Genomic DNA, 18,958 nt, shown 5'->3' on the forward strand with positions numbered 1-18,958 from the left:
TCTGTTCCAGCCACGATGCTGATGATTTATCTCACATTTTTTTCTGATACAATGTAAAGCATCTTGGCTTATGCAAGGGCAAGAAATATTTCTTCACTTACAAGGAAACCACCTTCCCCTTCAGAACATCTCTTCAAAGTGGGATGGTAGAGCATGTTTTCCTTTGATCAGCTTTGAATTTATGAGGGAAAAAAACTCCAATAAATTTAAATAGCATTGAACTACACTTTCCCTTTGTGGGAAAAAAAAATCAGGATCTACCAAAATTCTAAACATATGGGTTTTTTAGAAAAATAATAGTAATTATTCTTCTTCAAAGATCTGCAATTAATTAATTAATCAGCCCATACATTTAAGAAAATGTCCCTCTAACAAGAGACCACAATATTAGACTTTGCCAGGTGATCTCATCCCAAATGTGTTAGAATAACTATAATTTCACAGAAATAAGAAATAATATTTATAGAGGCTATTTATATGAGATCTTTGTTAATAGCAAGTCTTAAGTTAGGCAAGGCTTTTGAACAGAGAATATTTAGCCATGTATTTAATTGCTGTGCTGAATCTGGGCTTCTGTTTGGCAGTTGAAATATTGTCATCATTTTTAGAGCTCAGTATAAAACTCTTGTATATATAATAAAACTCTTGTATATATAATAAAAACACACCAAGAATCTTTACTGGGGCTGCTTAATGCTACTGCCATGCACACATTCAGTAGTAAGAGCAGATAATAATGCATCAAGAAAGCAAAAAGAAGGCCTATAAGAGTGCTAATTAAAACTAGAAATGAAAATAAAATACAGCAGCCTTATCCATTATATACATTTGGGAATCTCAGCTATTTTACCCTAGAGGATAAAACATTATCCATTTCAGCAGACTGGGATACAGAACAAAAGGAAGATCATCAGGTTAACTTCACAGAGATGATGAATAAAGAGCCCTCTCATTTCCCAGCTCTCCTGATGTTATTTCCAGTGTAGGACTAAAGCCCAGCTCCACAGAAGGAGGCTGTGCATGGTGAATATAAATTCCCATTTCTTCCCCACGTAACCATCTAACCAGCAATGTGGAGTCATCTAACCAGCAATGTGCTCTGAACCAGGACATTCATGGCCCCAAACTTCCCTTCTAAACTTGGGCTTGGTTTTTAAAAAAGTAAAAAACCCATCAGCCGGTGCACTGAGTCTGGAGAGACGGACCTGAGTTGGGTTCTCACATCTGTCTGTGTGGGGTGAAACTTGTGCCTCCTCTTTCTGAGGAGAAATGGTCTCAGCACACTCTGATCATCTGTGCTGCCTGGGGACTCTCACTCTCCCACTCAGGCTCTCCTGTCCTGGAGTTTCGAGCCGATTAGGCAGGAAACCAGATGGTGCCTGACTTTTCAGCCCTGTGCTGAGGACATGCCCTGGGCATGGGGCATCCTGCAGTCTGCTTTTCTCTCTCTGGAACCATTCTGCTTCCAACCTGGGCCAGGGGCATCCTGCAGTCTGCTTTTCTCTCTCTGTGACCATTCTGCTTCCAACCTGGGCCAGGGGCATCCTGCAGTCTGCTTTTCTCTCTCTGGAACCATTCTGCTTCTAACCTGGACATGGGGCATCCTGCAGTCTGCTTTTCTCTCTCTGTGACCATTCTGCTTCTGAGAGTCACTGCAGAGAAGGTGGACCCTACCCCAGCATGGGTAGCATTCCCCACTGGACTGGCATCACCTGGGAAGCCCAGGTGGGTGTAGGGTGTAGGGGCACGCCACATCTTCCCCTGTTGCTGGGGCTGCCTCAGCAGCAGCCTCACAGAGCAATCAGGGTCTGAGTTCAGGGGGTGCTTTTGTGACTGCAATCAGGGCAGTCTCTTTTTAAAGCTGTGTGCAGCTCTATTGGTTTAATTTTATTTACACTTTGTTCTCATTATCTGGGCAAGTTACTGTACAGTCAAAGCCAAACCAGCAAACCCAGGAAGATAAGAGGCTGAATGAACGTTATGATCATTCATGTGCTCCTTTCATGGCAAGGCACATGTGAAGTAGGTGAGAGGACAAATGATAAGCACAGTGAAAGCTGCAGTGGCAGCCTTGTTTCTGTCTTCTGTAGGTTGCAATCTGTGCCATACAGTGTTTTTATCTGAAATGGTGTTTATGTAGGAATCAATGTTTAATAATTAAAAATGTTCATTTGTAATTATTATGACAAATTGTAATTTACATATTTGCCAGACAGATGAGAAGAGCTGTTTAAAGTGTCATAAATGATATTAAATTCCAGAGTATTCTTTATATGTGTACACAGTTCTAAGGACAATCAATAGGAAGAGCTGGATTTTATAGGGGGTATGTGTGTGTGTGTGTGTGTGTGTGTGTGTGTTTGTATTTGTGTGCAGCAGCATGATTAATTCAATAATGTGTCAAAAATGCCTGTAACTTAGCACAGTAAAAATAGATATATTCTCTCGCTTACTTCCTCTCATCTTGGTGTTCACCTGGAAGACAACAAGGACACAAACCATAATTACATTAGTCCACCCAAGGGAAGCATACACCTTCAGGAAATAATTCCTACACTTTCTTCCAGGTTCCTTCAGGAGGAGAGTTTTGTATGCTGAGAGCCAGTGTGACTAAATGTTGATTTTTCATAGTCCCTGGGGGCTAAATTTATCTCTCACTGAAGTCAATGGTAATCTTTCCATTGACGTAATTAACAGTTGGATCAGGTCTTAATACTTTCATTAGTGATCATTTCTTTACGTGTGAAGACATTGATGAAGTTCAGAATGAGCCTGTGACTGATCTCAAACAAAATCTGTGATGCTTTGTCAAGGTGGAAAGGATGGGGAGAGGGAGAGGAAGGGCAGGATCTGTGAACAAGCAGTTTTCTTGCCATGGAATGGAAGGGACTATAAAGGCACTGTAGGAGACACAATTTGCACTTGCCTGAGGGCAGTTAATATACCTGACCTGTTCTTTTGCTTGTTCAGTGAAGCCAAGGAGTTTGCTGCGTTCTGTCTGGTTTAAGATGTGATTCTTCCATACGTGGGACTTTTTATTGTTGTTGTTGTTGTTTATTGCCTGGATGTATTCAAAGAGAACAAATTTTAATTGCAGGTTATTGTGCTTTGCCAGCTTGTCAGCTGGTGCACAAAGTCCATCTAATTAAAAAAAAAAAAAAAAAAAAGCCTTGAAAACTTTCAGGAAAAGGGAACTAAAGATATACTTGTCTGGGCCAGTGTCAGAGCTGTCTCTCACTTAGAGAGGATGGATGTTTGTAGAACTTGCACCTCCACCCCACACTTCTGAAACTCTGCCTATAACAATGGCTGACAAACTTCTGGAACTTCAGTTTAGTAAAGCTGCACTAAAATTCGTCATAATGTTGTGCCCCAGAATCTGATCCTGAAATGTACATGTTGTACCCAGTGGTAATTTTGTTATCGGTGCCTTCATCTCATTAGGGGAGAAGCAAAAATGAAAATGACAGAAAGCAAAAGAGAAATTAAAAATTACTCATTTAAATTTAGGAAGCTTCCAGGCAGAACCAGAAGGATCAATGGGGAAAAAAAATTTCTAGGAAAAAAGGAACAGAAAAAAGGGGACTGATGAATTCCAGGGATACAGGGAGGGAAAAGAGAGAAGTGAGAAGAGTGGAAACAAGGAAGTGACAAAATAAAAGGAGAAGCTGCTGTTTTAAAGAAATGGGAAATGTAACTTATGGAACCAAAGCAAAAGAGACCAGGGAATGGGATTTTTTAAAGGACAGAATAAATGAAGAGTAAATGGAATTAGAGGGATTGTGATGGAGAAGGCAGTAAGGAAAGAAAGGTAAGCTGTGGGGAGAAAAACAAAGAGCAAAATAATTTTATCTTCAGTGTTAAAGAATAAAAGCTGCTAAAACAGAGCACCTATTTCCCTCCACAAAGCATATACTCATCTTCTCATCTGCTTGAGAGGTATTAAAAGTAAGAGAGTGGCAGGGTTTGCCGCACAGTCTCAGTGAGAGTCGATTCTCTAACCCTGTGATTTTTTACTCCCATTTTTGGACCTTTTAGGTCCATAGAGATCCAACCCTTCCACACCGAATTTTGTCCTTGCTGCTGGAGGCTTGGAGGTTTTTCATTCACTTTTTGGAGAAAGCCTTGGAAGCAGCCCACAGATGCTCAGAGAGTCCCCAGACAGCTGCTGAAAAACTCTGGGCTGGGTGGAGGTGCTGCTGCTCCTTCTGCTGCTGGCTGCTCCCATGGTTCCAGCAGTACCAACCCACATGGAAAAACCTGTCCCAGGTTTCACCCCTGGTGTTAGTCCAGTCAGAAGGGAAAATCATCTCAAAATTAGTGCATGTTTTGGTGAACAGGGGAGTCCTGCCACATAGATACAGACCTGAATGTACCACATAGCAAAAATTATCATGAAGGTTAGTTCCCATCACAGAAGTAGGGAGGAATATTTCAGGCAGAGTCAGAAAACCTGATTCTGTCCAGATTTTACCACATGATAACTCTGAATTATGGAAACCTATTTCTCTTGTATGTGCTGTGGAGGGAAAGATTTGTCTTGTCAGGGTTACAGTAATTTCAAAACTGTAAACAATTCAAACCACAAAACACACAGAGAGGCAGGTTTTACTCATGTTATCACTACACATTTGATTTATTTACATCTCATAATACTTTCATCAGACTGAACAGGTTTAATGGAACTGTGTGACCAGAAACCAACCCAGGATCCCATGGATGGGACATGGAGATTTTATTTGTGTTGCTCTGACTGATGTCCTGCAGTAGCATAAATGTTAGGACAGGAGAAAGTTTCTGCTGTGAGACTGGGGTCTGTTCCTCTGTCTGATGGTGTCTGTAGCTCTTTTTAATAATGAGACAGCCATATTTTCATTTTAATCAAATATCCACAGTGTGTCAAGTAGTGTCAAGGGATGTGGAGGCAGGACTTGGTTAGAAAGAGGTGAAAGAAAAAGTTATTTTCTCCACACTGAGACTGCAGGAGGGCTGCAAGGACCACACCATGGGGTGGTATTCAGCCTGATTTCTCTGCAGAGGGAAAAGAACCCAGTGCCCATCAGTCTGGGTGATGGGCTGTGTACCTGGCTTAAGGGAAACAGAAGTTAAGAACATGGATGTTACCTCTGTCAAAAAAATGCTGTTGCAGGGGATCTGTCCCCTGCAGTTTGTGAGGAAAGAGAGACATGGATTGGAAAAGGACTGGTAAATGTTCAGGGGGAGGCAAATGAAAGATATTTTATGAGATGGAAAATTAAACTGGCAAGAACATCAGAATATCTGGTGGCTGTACTGGGTGCTACTTTAACTTCCTGATAGTCTTAATTTTTAATTTTTTTTTTTAAACTGGGATGTGATCCAACTGAGATTAACTAAACTTTGGTTTCAAAAGGGATCTGGATAAAACCTATATGACACAATGGAGCTGGGTTTATTTTTCACTATGGTTTCATTTTCTTTTTTCACTGAAGAGTTTCAAGCCAGGACATGTTTCAGTGGCCTAATCTCAAATGCGCACAGGAACAGTTTCTCTGTTTGCTTTGCAGGGAGGAGCTGCCTCACTTCAGGAGAGGTTCAAGAATGAACACAACTGCCTTGCTGTCAGATTTTAGTGCTGGCTGCAGCTCATGGGCAGTAATGGGGCCAGCACTGTGTAGCAAACAAGCAGATGTCAGTGACCATCCACAACTGGATAACATCACTTGGATTTCCAAGGTACTTGGAAGAAAAGAGCTGCTTTTTTTTCCATTATTCTGCAACGCTGCTCTGTTTAGCTGAAAACACTCTAAATACATTCCCACTTCTGATACAGCTACCTAAATAAATAAGGACAGACAGTTGCTAAATTTCTGTCATAATTGCAGCAGGCACCTGTTCTCGGCCACTAAAACCGAGGTTGCTAACACATTTCCACAGTGCTTAAAATTTTCCAACCAACTATCTTTTGGGAAGAAATTTTCCACATTTGGCTTCTGCTTGAGAGGATTTTTTTTCTTCTAGGCTTGAGAAAAACGGTGCCAGCTGTCCTTGAGCACAGCATGAATTATAAAATTGTGCCTCTGAAGTAAAAAAGACTTATTAGGGTATACCAAGGTGAAATAAAAAACTTGCTCTAGACTCTTCAAGAGCAAAGTTTTTGCCTGGCATTACAGTTGACATTGATTTATCTAGATTAATAAAAATGCAGCAATAACTATGTTTTGATAGAGCTAAGAATGATTTATCTATAGGTGAGTGAAAAAGAAAAAAAGCTCGCAGCTCACAGGAGCTGTAGGTGGAGAGCTGCCAGGTAGGTCAGAGGAGTTCTCTGCTGCCCTCACAAAATGCACTTCTTTGTTTGCAGAGAACTGGGTGCGACTGCACCTTCCACGGGAGGGAAACCCACGTCACTGCTCCAGGCTCCCTCCTTTCCCACCACATGAGTACTTTTCTTTCCAGAGCAGGTACTAAATGTGAAATAGGAGTGTTAATTTTGCTAAGTTACTGGCACTTGGACATTAAAAAAACCCTAAGTTTACTACTCAGACTGTGTGGCCAATATTATATCTATATCTATCTATCTATCTATCTATCTATCTATCTACACACACACATATACATCCATACAACCACAAGCACACAGAAGGGAGGTACAGAGGGACTTTCAAATTACTATTCTTAATTCTACTAATCCTGTAAACTACTATTCTACTACTAATCTGTATTCTTGACAAAACACTCCAAGTAATTAAAATACCCCAGAATATACCACTCCAGACTTATTACCTATTATCAAAACTGGCATATTGAACATTATAAAATTCTTCAACCATTTGGAGCACTTGATTGGAATTTACATTTTATACACGAAAGTATACATTTTATGTTTGTTTAGTTACAATACACTCAAGCATGAAATGTCCTGGTCTTTCCAAGTCAAGTACAGACACTTGAAGACTGGCTTAATAACAAGTTTGCATGTGTTATATATGAATTATTATTGCACTGGATGATCCCATGCATCTGTCTTTGTAAGCTTTCTGTGTCTCCCCCAGCTAAAGTTTTTTTTGGTGTTTTGTTTTTGTTTTTTGGGTTTTTTTAACATCATATTTTCTAGCACTTTGAAGGCTGTTAGAAGGTAATTTCTATCTGTTAACAAACCAGAAGGGAAAAAAAGAACTAAACAAAAGTCCCTTTACCACAGCCACAACCATATTTCCCTCTCTGCCGTAGGAATCCCCTGTTTTTTTCATAAGATCATAAGGAAATCGCATGCTGCTGTGTTTTAAGAAAAGTTTTTAAAAATACCCTAACAAAACAAACAAAAACCCCAAACAGTGCTATTTTTAGCTTTCTATAATTTAATTAAACGGGTCTTTCCTCCTCAGAGTAAAACAGCGAAGCTTTCTCCTTTATGTGAAATGAACTTTTTGCTGTCATCTAAAGTAGAGGGAGGAGGAGGAGGGAGAGTGATAGAAACGGGGGAGGCAGGGGGGACATGAACATTTTTTTTCCCTCTAGAGAAAGATCGCACTTTTCAGTCCTTTCGAAAAATACACAATTGCCACTTTTTTTTGCCGTGTTTTTTTTGTTTGTTTTGGTTTGGTTTGGTTTGGTTTGGTTTTTGTTTTTTTTTTTTTTTTGTCGCTAGAGGGACTTTGATTTATTGTCAGAAGCAAAATGGCCCGGAGAAAGAAACTCCCGGAGTCTTAACAAAAATAAATAAATAACTAAGGGGGGAATGGTGAAGGGGGAAGGCGAAGGGGTCAGTCGGGGTGCCGAGCGATGCTGCTGCTCGGCCCGGCTCGGCGCGGTGGTGCCGTTCCGTGCGGTTCCGTGCCGTGCCGTGCCGAGCCGTGCCTTGCCGAGCCGTGCCGGCGGGGAAGCCTTGCATCACCGCCCCGGCCCGCTTCCCTCCTCCCTCTCTTTCGGAGAGGCTATTAATAGCATGACATCAGCCAGGGACTCGCCGCCAGAGTAAATACCAGCGCTGCCCGCTCGGCTATAAAAGGGGGGTGATGCAACCCGTGCGAGCGGCAGAGGCGCGGGGAGCCGAGGGAGCCGCTCTCCCGCGGGAGGCGGCGGAGCAGCGCGGAGCGTAGCGCGCCGGGGCTGCCGAGCCCCTTCCCTCCTGCCGGGACAGCGGCGGCACCAGGGTAGGTGCGAGCAGGACAGGGGCGGCCGGGACTGAGGGGCTGAGCTCCGGGAGGCTGTCCCGCCGCCGAGGGAGGGATGGAGGGAGGGATGCCCGCCGAGGGACCCTCGCCGCCGGCAAAAGTTTCGCCGCCGCGGGCGAAGTCTGGCGCGGCCGTGCCGCCGCCTGCCATGAGCTCCGGGAGAGCCCCCTCCGCCCGGCCCCGTCCCGGTGCTCACATCTGGGGGAACCCCCTGCCCGGGCTGCCGCCAGATGTGAGCGCCGGGACAGCCTGCCCGGCCCCCGCTGTCCCCGGCGCGCAGCGCCGCTCGGCACCGCGCGGTGGCGGCCGCGGCGGGAGCACGGCAGCTCCGGAGCCGCGGGATGCCCGAGAGGAGCGGGGACACGGCAGCCCCGGAGCCGCGGGATGCCCGAGCGGAGCGGGGACACGGCAGCCCCGGAGCCGCGGGATGCCCGAGCGGAGCGGGGACACGGCAGCTCCGGGATGCCCGAGCGGAGCGGGGACACGGCTCCGGCAGCTCCGGGATGCCCGAGCGGAGCGGGGTGCCCGGCGTTGGGGACAGGCGGCGGCGGCACCGCCGGGACAAGCACGGGGGAGCCGCGGCGGGACAGCCCGGGCCGTGACAAATCGGCACTGCCGCGGGCAGAGTTGTCTCTGATATTCCCGTAAACCGAGCTGGAACTTGTGGTGACAGCCGGGGATATCCGCTCTCCTTTCGGTCCCTGTGTCCCTCCTTGGCGTGGGGTAGATCAGTTGCTGAACTGTTGCCTAAGCAAATCAGGCGTGACACAACGGACAGCTTCTTTCAGAGAACCGGTTTCCTGTTGGAAATCGATTTTCCTCCTAGTAACAGCGTTTGAGAAACTGAAAGGCAGCCGAGAAAATGCCTCGGGAGCGATGTGGGATGTCAGAAAGCTTAAGGTCAACTAGCGTGCACAGAGGTTGTGAACTGTAATTGCTCTTAATGCTGTTTAAGATTAACCTCAGTGGTTATCAAGGTTTATTGCATCAGCACCAGAGGAAAAGGAATTCGTATGAAGAAATAAAACCAAGAAGCACAGTCAGCCATCTGCTGTTAAGCAAGAAAAAAACTGAAAGTAGTCACTTTCAATATTGAAATTAAACAAGCATGTCCTTAAATAATGGAAGAGCACAGCCAGGAAGCCTGTTCAGATTTTAAAATCTTGGCCGAGGAGATGTAAAAGCTCATTGTAGATGAAAAGAATCATCTTCAAAACAACAAACAAAAAGCAGGGGGAGAACGAATGAATGGAGTTGTTTGAACCTACCTGAATAGGGAGGGTAAAACTGTTGAGAATTCCAGAAGTGAGGCTAAAGCAATGAAGCATTAACCGAGCCCGGGAACAGGCTGTGCCGGGAGCAGGACAGGGCTCAGAAGTCTTCAGCACCTCCAGTGGCAGCAATTGCAGGACATGTGCGTGGTCTGACAAAGTAAACAGAGATTGTAGCAGAGAGGCCACCATGGAATCACGCTCTAAGGCTTGATACTCTTATTCCTACTGCTTCCCCAGCCTTCCCAAACCCAGAGGAAATGAGATAGTGTTCTGCATGGCTTTGGGACAGAGGGACAAATTGTACAAAAATTGGGACTAGGCAGGGCAACTTGTTGCATTTTTTTTTTAATAGTAAAATCTAATTTTCCTATTTGTAAAACATTTCTGAAAGCAGATTTGTTCCTCAGAAACTGCCAAACATCTAGCTTGTTGGAGCAATTAGAGTTGCATTTCAGGATGGCTGGGAGGGCAGTGAGCTGTCTGGGCAGGAGCGCAGCCAGCTCCTGTGGTCAAGGACACTTTCTCCTGCTCTGGGCACCTGACCACTCCTCTGTTACACACTGGTGACAGGAGGGTGAGAGGACCTGAAGCCATTGCAGTAGGGTTTGGTGGTGTTTGTGGTGCACTTAGCACTAACCACTAGAAATCCACAATTAACACAATTTCTCAGGCACATTCTTGGTTTCCTCTGGCGCTGCTGCTGGCCTTAATTAAAAGTTCACCTAAACTGAAAAATAATTGAATAAACCAGCAGAGCTTGAAAATTATTAGCCCAACTAATTATCTAGGAGGCTGGAAAAACAGTTTTACTGCTACTTCAAGAATCCTGGTTGGATTGAATTATACAGAATTAACTTTGTTGAACAGAGCCATCATCAGCATTCAAGGACACTGAGTCAGTGAAAATAACTGAAATTTCTGCTGGCAGTGAGGGGTTCAGTGTCATCTGGAATTAGCCTGTTTAAATTAGTTGTATGGTTGAATGTTGGTAAATGGTAAATAATACTGGGAGGACTTCAGCTGGAAATTAATAGGGCCATTTCTGACTTGCTGGAAAAGAGTAACTGCTAGCTTTCTGAGATTATAGGATTAAACTGTATCAGTACTTTAAATGTGACTCATGAGCAGGGGCTTTCTGAAGAGAATTACATAAATTTCCCAAGGTCTTTCTGAATAACAAATTGTTCCAAATAATTTCCCCATCTTGAATAACTACGGGTGAAATCCTGGCCCCATTGAGGTCAACAGAAAAAGTCCTTTTGATTTCCCTGGGGTCCGGATTTCACCCTGAGACTCTGGGAAATGTTCAGCTATTCTGTGGTCACTGGGAGAGGAAGAAGTGAGGAAGACTGCAGTTGGACCTGATATTTTCCAGCAACAGGCAATTCACACTCCTGTGATTTTTGTGTTTGCCTCACAGCCATGAACCAGGTTCTATTCTCATTTGCACCAGTGTGGATTTACAGTGTATTTTTAGATATCTCTGAGCAAATTCAATCTTCTTGTCAAGGCACATGACCCCAAACATTTCTTGCTGGGTTCCAGAAGTAACGTACAAGGAACTGTGCAGTTCTGGGTTGACCATGTGGAAATTTAGCTTACCCACACTGCTACCCTGAGGCAGCTGTTTGCTTACCTGCAAAGTTACCTACCAAGTTAATTACAATTGACTTTCCTGTAATTATTGTGGTTCTAATGCAGAGTAGATAATTACATACTGTAGTTATCTATACCACTATTAAAAAAAAAACCAAAACAAAACAACAACAACAAAACCAAAAATCTCTGCAGCAAAGATAGCTGGAAAACCAACATAGTAAAATCCAATTTAACACAAGTCACTTTGTGAACCAGGAAAGTATTACAATCTGTTTTCCTGTGGATTTGCACCTTTTGTCCCTTGGACCATACACAAAAGGTGTTCAGTTTTCTTCCAGACCTCTTATCTCACCTCTGCTGGGTGAGAGATGGGCTGTGGCTTGCAGGGATGTGTGCATCAGCAAACCCACTGAGTTTGGCTGACTGACTGCTGAGTTTTGCCTCTTCCTCCCTCAGTGGGGCCACCAGTTTTCACAGAGCACATGGGGCCTCTCTCCCTTCAAAACTGGCTAAAAATAACTGACAAGAATGACTAAAAAGAGAAAAGTAGAGAGCACTGTTGGATAGGTTTGTTTTCTTCAGAAATCCACTAGAAACGAGCTTTCTCCACGGGTTTATATTTACATAATTCCCCTAAAGACTCTTCAATCACACTGTTTTATGTCAGCAGAAGATCCAGCCATAAATATTTAAGAATTTCAAGCCTCTCGTAGAGGGCACATAAGGACAGTTTCGAATTTTACAAGAGCAAAGGAATGAAAGAAACAGCTTCACATTTTTCATGAGTCAATCCCTCCAACTCAGCCTGTGCTGTGGAGCCACAGAGCATGTAGAGACTTTTGCCTTTGTGTCAGCTCTTATTGTTAACTATTTTCCAGGGGTTTATAGCCAAATGTACAACTGTGTGTAAAATTGAGTGTGATAACTTTGTGACAGATCTTGTTATAGTTAGCAAGTTTCAGCTTCTAGTAAAACTCATTGAGCTAAGTGTAGCTGAGAAAAAGGTTTGCTCTGTCCATTTGAAGCTGGAATTTGTTGTGGTATAGCTCTGAAGATGAAGATACTCTAACTCTCCTACTATGCTTTAAATAATAGTACTACTTATTTGCTTTCTGATTTTTGTTCTTATTTTCTTTCTCTTCCTATTCACTCAATTCTCATTTGTCACACACTACCAGTTTAAAACTTAACAGTATACATACTTGCACTCAATTTTTTAAATATCAAGTTTCAGAAAGACCTAGAAATTGTGTCTCATGCTGATACTATTCTTACTTTTAAATACTAACTTTGACTTAACATAAAGTTGAAGGTTTTTTGAGTTCCAAATTCTTAACTGCTTGTCTCTTTTGAGGGATTGGGATAGACTAGCAATGGGGACTGAAGCAATGTAACTACAGTATTATTCACAGTATGAAATATATCTCTAAGAGGTATTTTTTGCCTTTCTAAAGTTGTTAAAGACTACCAATATTATCTCTTTTTCTCTTTCAGCAAAATGATGGTCCAACACTCAGGCCAGGTATCTGCATTAGAAGTCAGCGCCTCCGCAATTGTTCCCACTTTGTCCCCTGCAGGGTCACTGGGGTTTGATGATTTCACAAATTTAACCCCTCTGGTGAAGGAGGAACTGAGGTTTGCCATTCAGAACAAGCGTCAGTTCCACAGGATGTCTTCCACTTTGGACACAGTGACTGTTTCTGAAAGGCCAGTTGAAACATCAATGCTGAAAACAGAGGTAAGGCTCTTTAAACAGAGTTTTGGTGTGAATGATTAATTCTCTAACAGAGTTTTGCCACAAGACCACTAAGTGTATTAACTATAGGCAACCCCCTGTACCATACTTGTTTCCTCTTAAGCCAGCTGCTTGGCTTTCTGTTGAGTGCTTCAGGCAAACCCTCTGGTATTTCTCATAGTTGGATATAGTTTGATTTTCAATTATGAAGAACAGGCAGTGTTTTACAGTGCTTAGAACAAGTGCTAATCTGGTTTCCCTGCCCAGTGTTGGCTGGACTTGGAATAAGTCACTGCTGAACTTCTGTTTGCCTGAGGACAGTCCAGCAGAACCCGTGGGGGTTAAGGCATGGACCTGCTCTGTCCACACTATATTTTTGCTTAAAGGTGACACTATCCATGAAAAACATTGCTCTTTGAAAGTGGAGAAATAGCTTTGGTTAAGGAAAGAGTTACACCTTGGTCTGAGCTTCCTCAGGAAACAGAAGGAAGTGTGACAGTGTGCCCTTTTTGGTGCTGCCTTTAATTCACTCACTTCTGGCTGCCTCACTCATGACACATCCTCCATGTGCTCCCTGTGCCCCTCCTCCTTTTCCTCCCTGGGAAATGGAGGAGACACAGAGGTGTGGGAGCCCGGGGAGACATTCAGTACGTTTTTTGAGTACCACTGATTTTAATGACCCATCATATAGATTACATACAACCCCCCTCCAGTCAGGTTTTCATTGACAATTCTAATGAAGTTCCTGCCCTTCTACAAGATCAGAATCACACTTTTGTGTAACTCATGATGTGAGCACTGACAGCACTTTCCATGTCGATTTTAAAAATCCAGAAGTTATCAAAATACAGTTTTCTCCTGTTTACAGCATCTTATGCATTGTGTGTATCTGTTTTTGTGGGACAGTTTTCTCCTGAAGAGGATGAAAGAAAAAAGAGAAGAAGGGAAAGGAATAAAATTGCTGCGGCAAAGTGCCGAAACAAAAAGAAGGAAAAAACAGAATGTTTGCAAAAAGTAAGTGACTGAATAGAATTGTTCCGAATCTGTCACCCTGCCACGACCCGAAGATAGTATTGTCATAGTAGGAAATCAGAAAGATATCCTCCAAAGCTTTGTGAACCCTTAAAAGCATTAGTTATGAAAAATAAACATGCCAAATATTAAATCCAAACCTGGTTGAAACAGGCATAAAGTGAAAGCATGGTCGGAGTGAAAAGAGATTGCTGTTTCAGTGACCAATCTTTCTATGGGGATAATGTTAATTTGAATGTGGACACTGCACACAAAATGAAGTAAAATCATGTTACATAAAATATTCACCTGCAAGTAATTTCTGACTTCTTTATGAATAGAGTGGTATGGAAGCTTCAATTCTCTGTCCTAGGAGCCCAGGCACATCTTCACCTCCTGTGCTGTGATATAAAACTGAATTTCAGTAGCACCACTCCTGTATCTAGGTATACAGGCCTGTATATCCCTATATCTAGGGGCAGGGAAAAAAAGCTGTGTTTGCACTTTGCTAGTTTAACATGGGTTTATAGATATGTGAGCTGATGTTCCGGGGAGTTAAGAAGCAACGTAGATAATTTTGGGTCAATTTTTGACCCAAAAAGCTCAGAATAATTTGGAAGAAGATAGCAATAATGCTTTGGGTATCTGTCACTGTAAGTGAATACAAGTTTGGATTTTGCTTTTCATCTTCCATTACATTCTCTAGAGGCCAAATGAGGTAACTCTCAATCTGGTTTTCAGGCCATTACTGACTGGGGAATGTACAGTTTCATTGTTTCAGCACACTAAGTACATGTGATTCCTTTCTCTGCCAGCCATACGCTTTCCCACACTTAAACACAACAACTGTAAGGAAAAAACCCAGTGACTTACTGTTTGAACTTCTGAGTGTAAAATTGTGTGTGTGCTTTGTGCTAGGAATCGGAGAAGCTGGAGACGATCAATGCGGAGCTGAAAGCCCAGATTGAGGAGCTGAAGAACGAGAAGCAGCATTTGATATACATGCTCAACCTGCACAGGCCCACCTGCATAGTCCGTGCACAGAATGGGAGGACACCTGAGGATGAAAGAAATCTTTTTATTCAACAGATCAAAGAAGGCACATTGCAAGGTTAAGTGATACAGCAAGCGTGGAGATATTTAAAATGTTTTTCACAGCTACCAGAATCCGTGGGGGAGTCTGACATAAAGTGTAGGATTCTATTAGTCAAGAGCCTTTAGGAAGGGCAGATTGCTCTCATGAGTGGAAAGAATCATTTTGGCTTGCCCAGCGATCCTTGCCCTTGGAAGATCTGGTCTCAATCAAACTGAGGAGCCTTCTGCCTCCAATGTAGGGTTTGCACCTGTCATACTTGCTGTTCCTAGGAGCTACAGACAACAGCTTCTGAAGTTTTAGCTCTGCTAGCATGCAGTATGTGCACTCACAGGTTTGTGCTAGAACACTATGACTTCCAGCCATGCACGGGGTACAGACAGCTCTGCTGGATGGACACTGCTCTTCCTTGTTGCTGGTAGGGAAAGAGGACTGAGTACTTTTGAATTTCCAGGAGGATGGTTTCTGGCAGAATGTACTGATGTGTAATGTTGCATTCTAACCTAACACACACACAAAAACCCCTGTAGTTCCAACCAAGCTTTGTCATATTTTTCACAACACTCATGTGGGTTTTTTCTGTGACTCATCTCAGTGACTGAATTTGAAGGGTCTAGTAAGTGTGACAAAGAAAAGTTCCTTGCAAAACATCTAGGTAGCCTAGCTTGTATTTTATGAGCTATCACCCCAGATACTACCCCTTGGGGACAATTCAATTTTTCCTTGAATTGCTGAAGAGCAGCTTGTACCGTCACTTACTGACTTGGTGACTTGAGCCCACTGAATTGGAAAGAAGGAGCTAAATGTGCATGGGGTATTGATAGAGGTTTTGCTCAAGTAAAGAACTGCAGGAGTGAATCCCAGACTCCTGAGCCTTGAAAAAAATAAATATTTTTTAAAATTCATCTAGGATCTAATTATAAGCCTTAATTCATGCTATTACCCCTCAGTCACAGAAGAGGTTCCATGGATGTCAGTGGGTCTGCTCATGCAGATAGCTCTTACAGGCATAAGAGCTTGGCAAAGATTTTTCCATCCTGGTCAGGATTACTTCCTTTTGCCAGGTGACTCAGAGGGAAAAGTTATGATTGTAGCTACTTTTGTTTTACATTTGAGTGGCGACTACAGTCAATCTAAAGTTATTTAGAATCTAAAGGAGGCAAGAGTTTTGATGTAGTGAATAATTGTTTAATTTTTTAATTAAATACTAACCATGGATGTTTTTGAACTGGTAGAAGAGCTGCTGGACAAAACAGTTGGAGCTATGAGTGTTGAAATTCTGATGTTTCTGTGAAATTCTCAGATTGTTTATTTCTATAAAATATACCCTTACTTTTTTTTTTTTTGTAAAAGAAAGTATTATCCTTATTTATCACTAATATCATAATGAGTAGAGCTAATAAATACTGCGAGCAAGATAAAACTGAAAACACAAGTGTTGGGCTGTCTTTTATCTCTTGGTGTTTAATATTATATATTCCTAAACTTCACCAGTTGTACTTGAGACACCACTATTAAAAACACTTATCCTTCATCTTTTTTGAAGATGAGGCACTGAGTGTCCTGAATGATTGGGTGCAGATAATGTGCCTTTCAACATTTTGTACCTCCATCAGTGGTGTCTGACTGTTCAATGCCACAATCCAAACAAAGCAAAATACAAGTGGAGCTTACAGTGCGTAATATTTTACACCAGTTCTGCAGTGTTGAAATTGTGTGTTTGTTCTAAAGGCTAAACTTGAAGATACCTCAGTCATGAGCTTCTTACCCTGCAAGTCTCGCATGAGTCCATCACATATTGTACCTGGTCCTCATATGATTGTTATATTCTGCAACAGAACTACTTAGTACCATTTCCTAAGATCTGGATATATTGTAATGTCCTGTATCACATGTTAAGGGTATGTGCTTCATGTATCTGAACAGTGAATGTATTACAAAGATGACATTCTAGGTCCAATTCTGTCTTAAGAATCCATGATCTTTCTGTATATTGGAAGGAGGTTCTATTGACTTCAGTGAGAGTTTTCTCATGTCCTGTGAGCAGAGTATGGAGCCTCTGTGGCAACTTCTCTGGTTTAAAGGGCGAGTTCTACATGTAATTGGGCCAGCTGTTTACCAGACAACAGATCTACATGGAGTGTGTACAATAAACTTGTCAAACAATGTTCATTATTTGACTAATGGGGAAATACAAAACCAAGGCATCGCCCCAGTTTTGTACACCTTGGCTTTGCTTTTTGCCTCTCAAATACCTGCAGACATGGCTGTTTGTCTCATGATTGGTTATAAAGTGTTACCACAGAGACTGTAATGACAGAATTCATGTGTCTCCCTTAGGGAATTTGTATGGTTCCTTTAACCATATCACTGGTGACGCAGGCGTCATGCTTTTGTTGCTTGATCTTATTTACTCGGCACGCCAAATGTTAATATCGTACCACTACTATTGTCAGAAGAGAATCTATTTTTATTTCTTTACATGTGCAGTCATAGCTGCTCTGTATTCCTTCTGTGTGTGTGTGTGTGTGTGCGTGCTCCTGCACGCTGCTCTGGAAATGATGGTACTCAGGGTCACTTGACTGTGCCCAGGAAAAGAGTGTTTGAACAGCTACACAGTATGTTGCATGAGTTTTCTCAAAGTATACTTTATTCAGGAGAACCCTTAAAATGCATTAAAAAGCAGTTTGTTTTCTATTCTCAAGTTTGTTTTGATACTTTAATAAAAAAGAATTAATATATATTTATTCACGTGTCATTTAATTCATTCTACGTGTCAAAGTCCAAGAGCAACTTCATTCTCTTGAAACAATACTGAAATATTAAAAAGCAGACACTCTTTATGAGTTTGCAACAATGAGCATCTTATAAGGTGAAACTGGTACTCTTCACTGCTTGTCAAGGTGTAAACAAAATTTTGTTGTTGCAAGGTTGATTGTGAATTCCAGGCCGACTTCTTATTCGTGGCCTAGAGCTCAGATTAAAGGACTGGAAAATAGAACTCCTAAACCTTTGCTAACCTGATAGGAAAGGTTAGGAACCACCAACCACCTGATAGTTATTTCAACTTTCTGGTTCCCTAATGAATTTAATGCTTTTGCTGCTCTGAAGCCTTAATATTTCTAGATTGTTTTCTACAATTACATGGAAGACACTAAGGAAGTATGGCATGATTAGGGCTTTGGTTTTTTCTCTGTGTCTGTGTATTGGTGTGTCTGGGGAGAAACATGAACAAAATGTTCTCTCCTGCTTTTCCAAAACTGAGTATCTACACACCCAGACAGAAGTCCCTGTGTTTTGACAGCCGGTGATGTGGACACAACTTTTGGCTTCAATCCATTACAAGCAGTCATAACTTGTAACACAGAGGCCAGATAGAAGGCCAGGAGCTCCAGGGATCAGGAAATCCATTGCTCTATTGCAAAATTCAGTTAAAAATATCATCTGGAAGGAAGATCTAGGCTACTCTGAGCTTGGCAATGTTGAATGTTTACTTTCCCTATTGGTCCATCCATTTACAGTTGTGCAGTCCCCATAAGTACATTCACCCTTTCATGCATTCTCCTGTAGCTGCTATCAAACTCTGCTTTTGAGTACCCAGTTCAACAGTAAATTGGCTAACTTAAAGATCACCTGCCTGCCCTGGTTTAGAGAACCTTACCAACAAAATTAGGGCTACAATTTTCCTGAACTGGTATTTTGTAATTTTTTTTTTAATGGTATGAGTTGAAAGCATGAAACCATCATTGGTCTCTGACATATTCCTAATAGCATAGTTGGTATTCCTCAAGAAATTATATGCCACATCTTCTCCTCAGGTCTTGTTCTAAATCTCTCCCTCCAGGCCCTTGCAGACCTCAAAGCATGCTGGGCTTCACACTATACTTTGACAAGGAGCATCTTCTGTTTCTTTTCTACCTCTTTCCCTGATATAAATGAATAACTAGCAATATTAAAGGTAGGTAGAGACAATGATTTATACAAGGCTGGAAATGTTTAATGAAACTGAATGGCAACAAATTGAAATTTACAATAACTTTTCTATCTGGGTCCATTAGAATTGGAAGGTATTGATTAAAGGGATAGATTT

At 42.3% G+C, this 18,958-nt stretch overlaps 1 protein-coding gene across 1 annotated transcript; it reads left to right on the forward strand.

Annotated features, from left to right (window-relative positions):
• The first annotated feature begins 8,014 nt into the window (after positions 1–8,014).
• On the forward strand, positions 8,015–17,546 carry ATF3 (activating transcription factor 3). Its single transcript, XM_064707027.1, has 4 exons — positions 8,015–8,135; positions 12,524–12,767; positions 13,671–13,778; positions 14,694–17,546. Exons 2-4 carry the CDS (start codon positions 12,528–12,530, stop codon positions 14,889–14,891), a joined length of 546 nt encoding a protein of 181 aa, XP_064563097.1. The 5' UTR covers positions 8,015–8,135; positions 12,524–12,527; the 3' UTR covers positions 14,892–17,546.
• The last annotated feature ends 1,412 nt before the right edge of the window (positions 17,547–18,958 follow it).

This window comes from Zonotrichia leucophrys, chromosome 3 (genome assembly GCF_028769735.1).
Source record: "Zonotrichia leucophrys gambelii isolate GWCS_2022_RI chromosome 3, RI_Zleu_2.0, whole genome shotgun sequence".
Lineage (NCBI taxonomy): Eukaryota > Metazoa > Chordata > Aves > Passeriformes > Passerellidae > Zonotrichia > Zonotrichia leucophrys.

Excerpts from the sequence above, each read along its gene's own strand:
- ATF3 (XM_064707027.1), top strand. The coding sequence starts at position 12,528 with ATGATGGTCCAACACTCAGGCCAGGTATCTGCATTAGAAGTCAGCGCC. Across the intron at positions 12,768-13,670 it reads CATCAATGCTGAAAACAGAG|TTTTCTCCTGAAGAGGATGA; the intron begins GTAAGGCTCTTT and ends TTTGTGGGACAG. Across the intron at positions 13,779-14,693 it reads AAACAGAATGTTTGCAAAAA|GAATCGGAGAAGCTGGAGAC; the intron begins GTAAGTGACTGA and ends GCTTTGTGCTAG.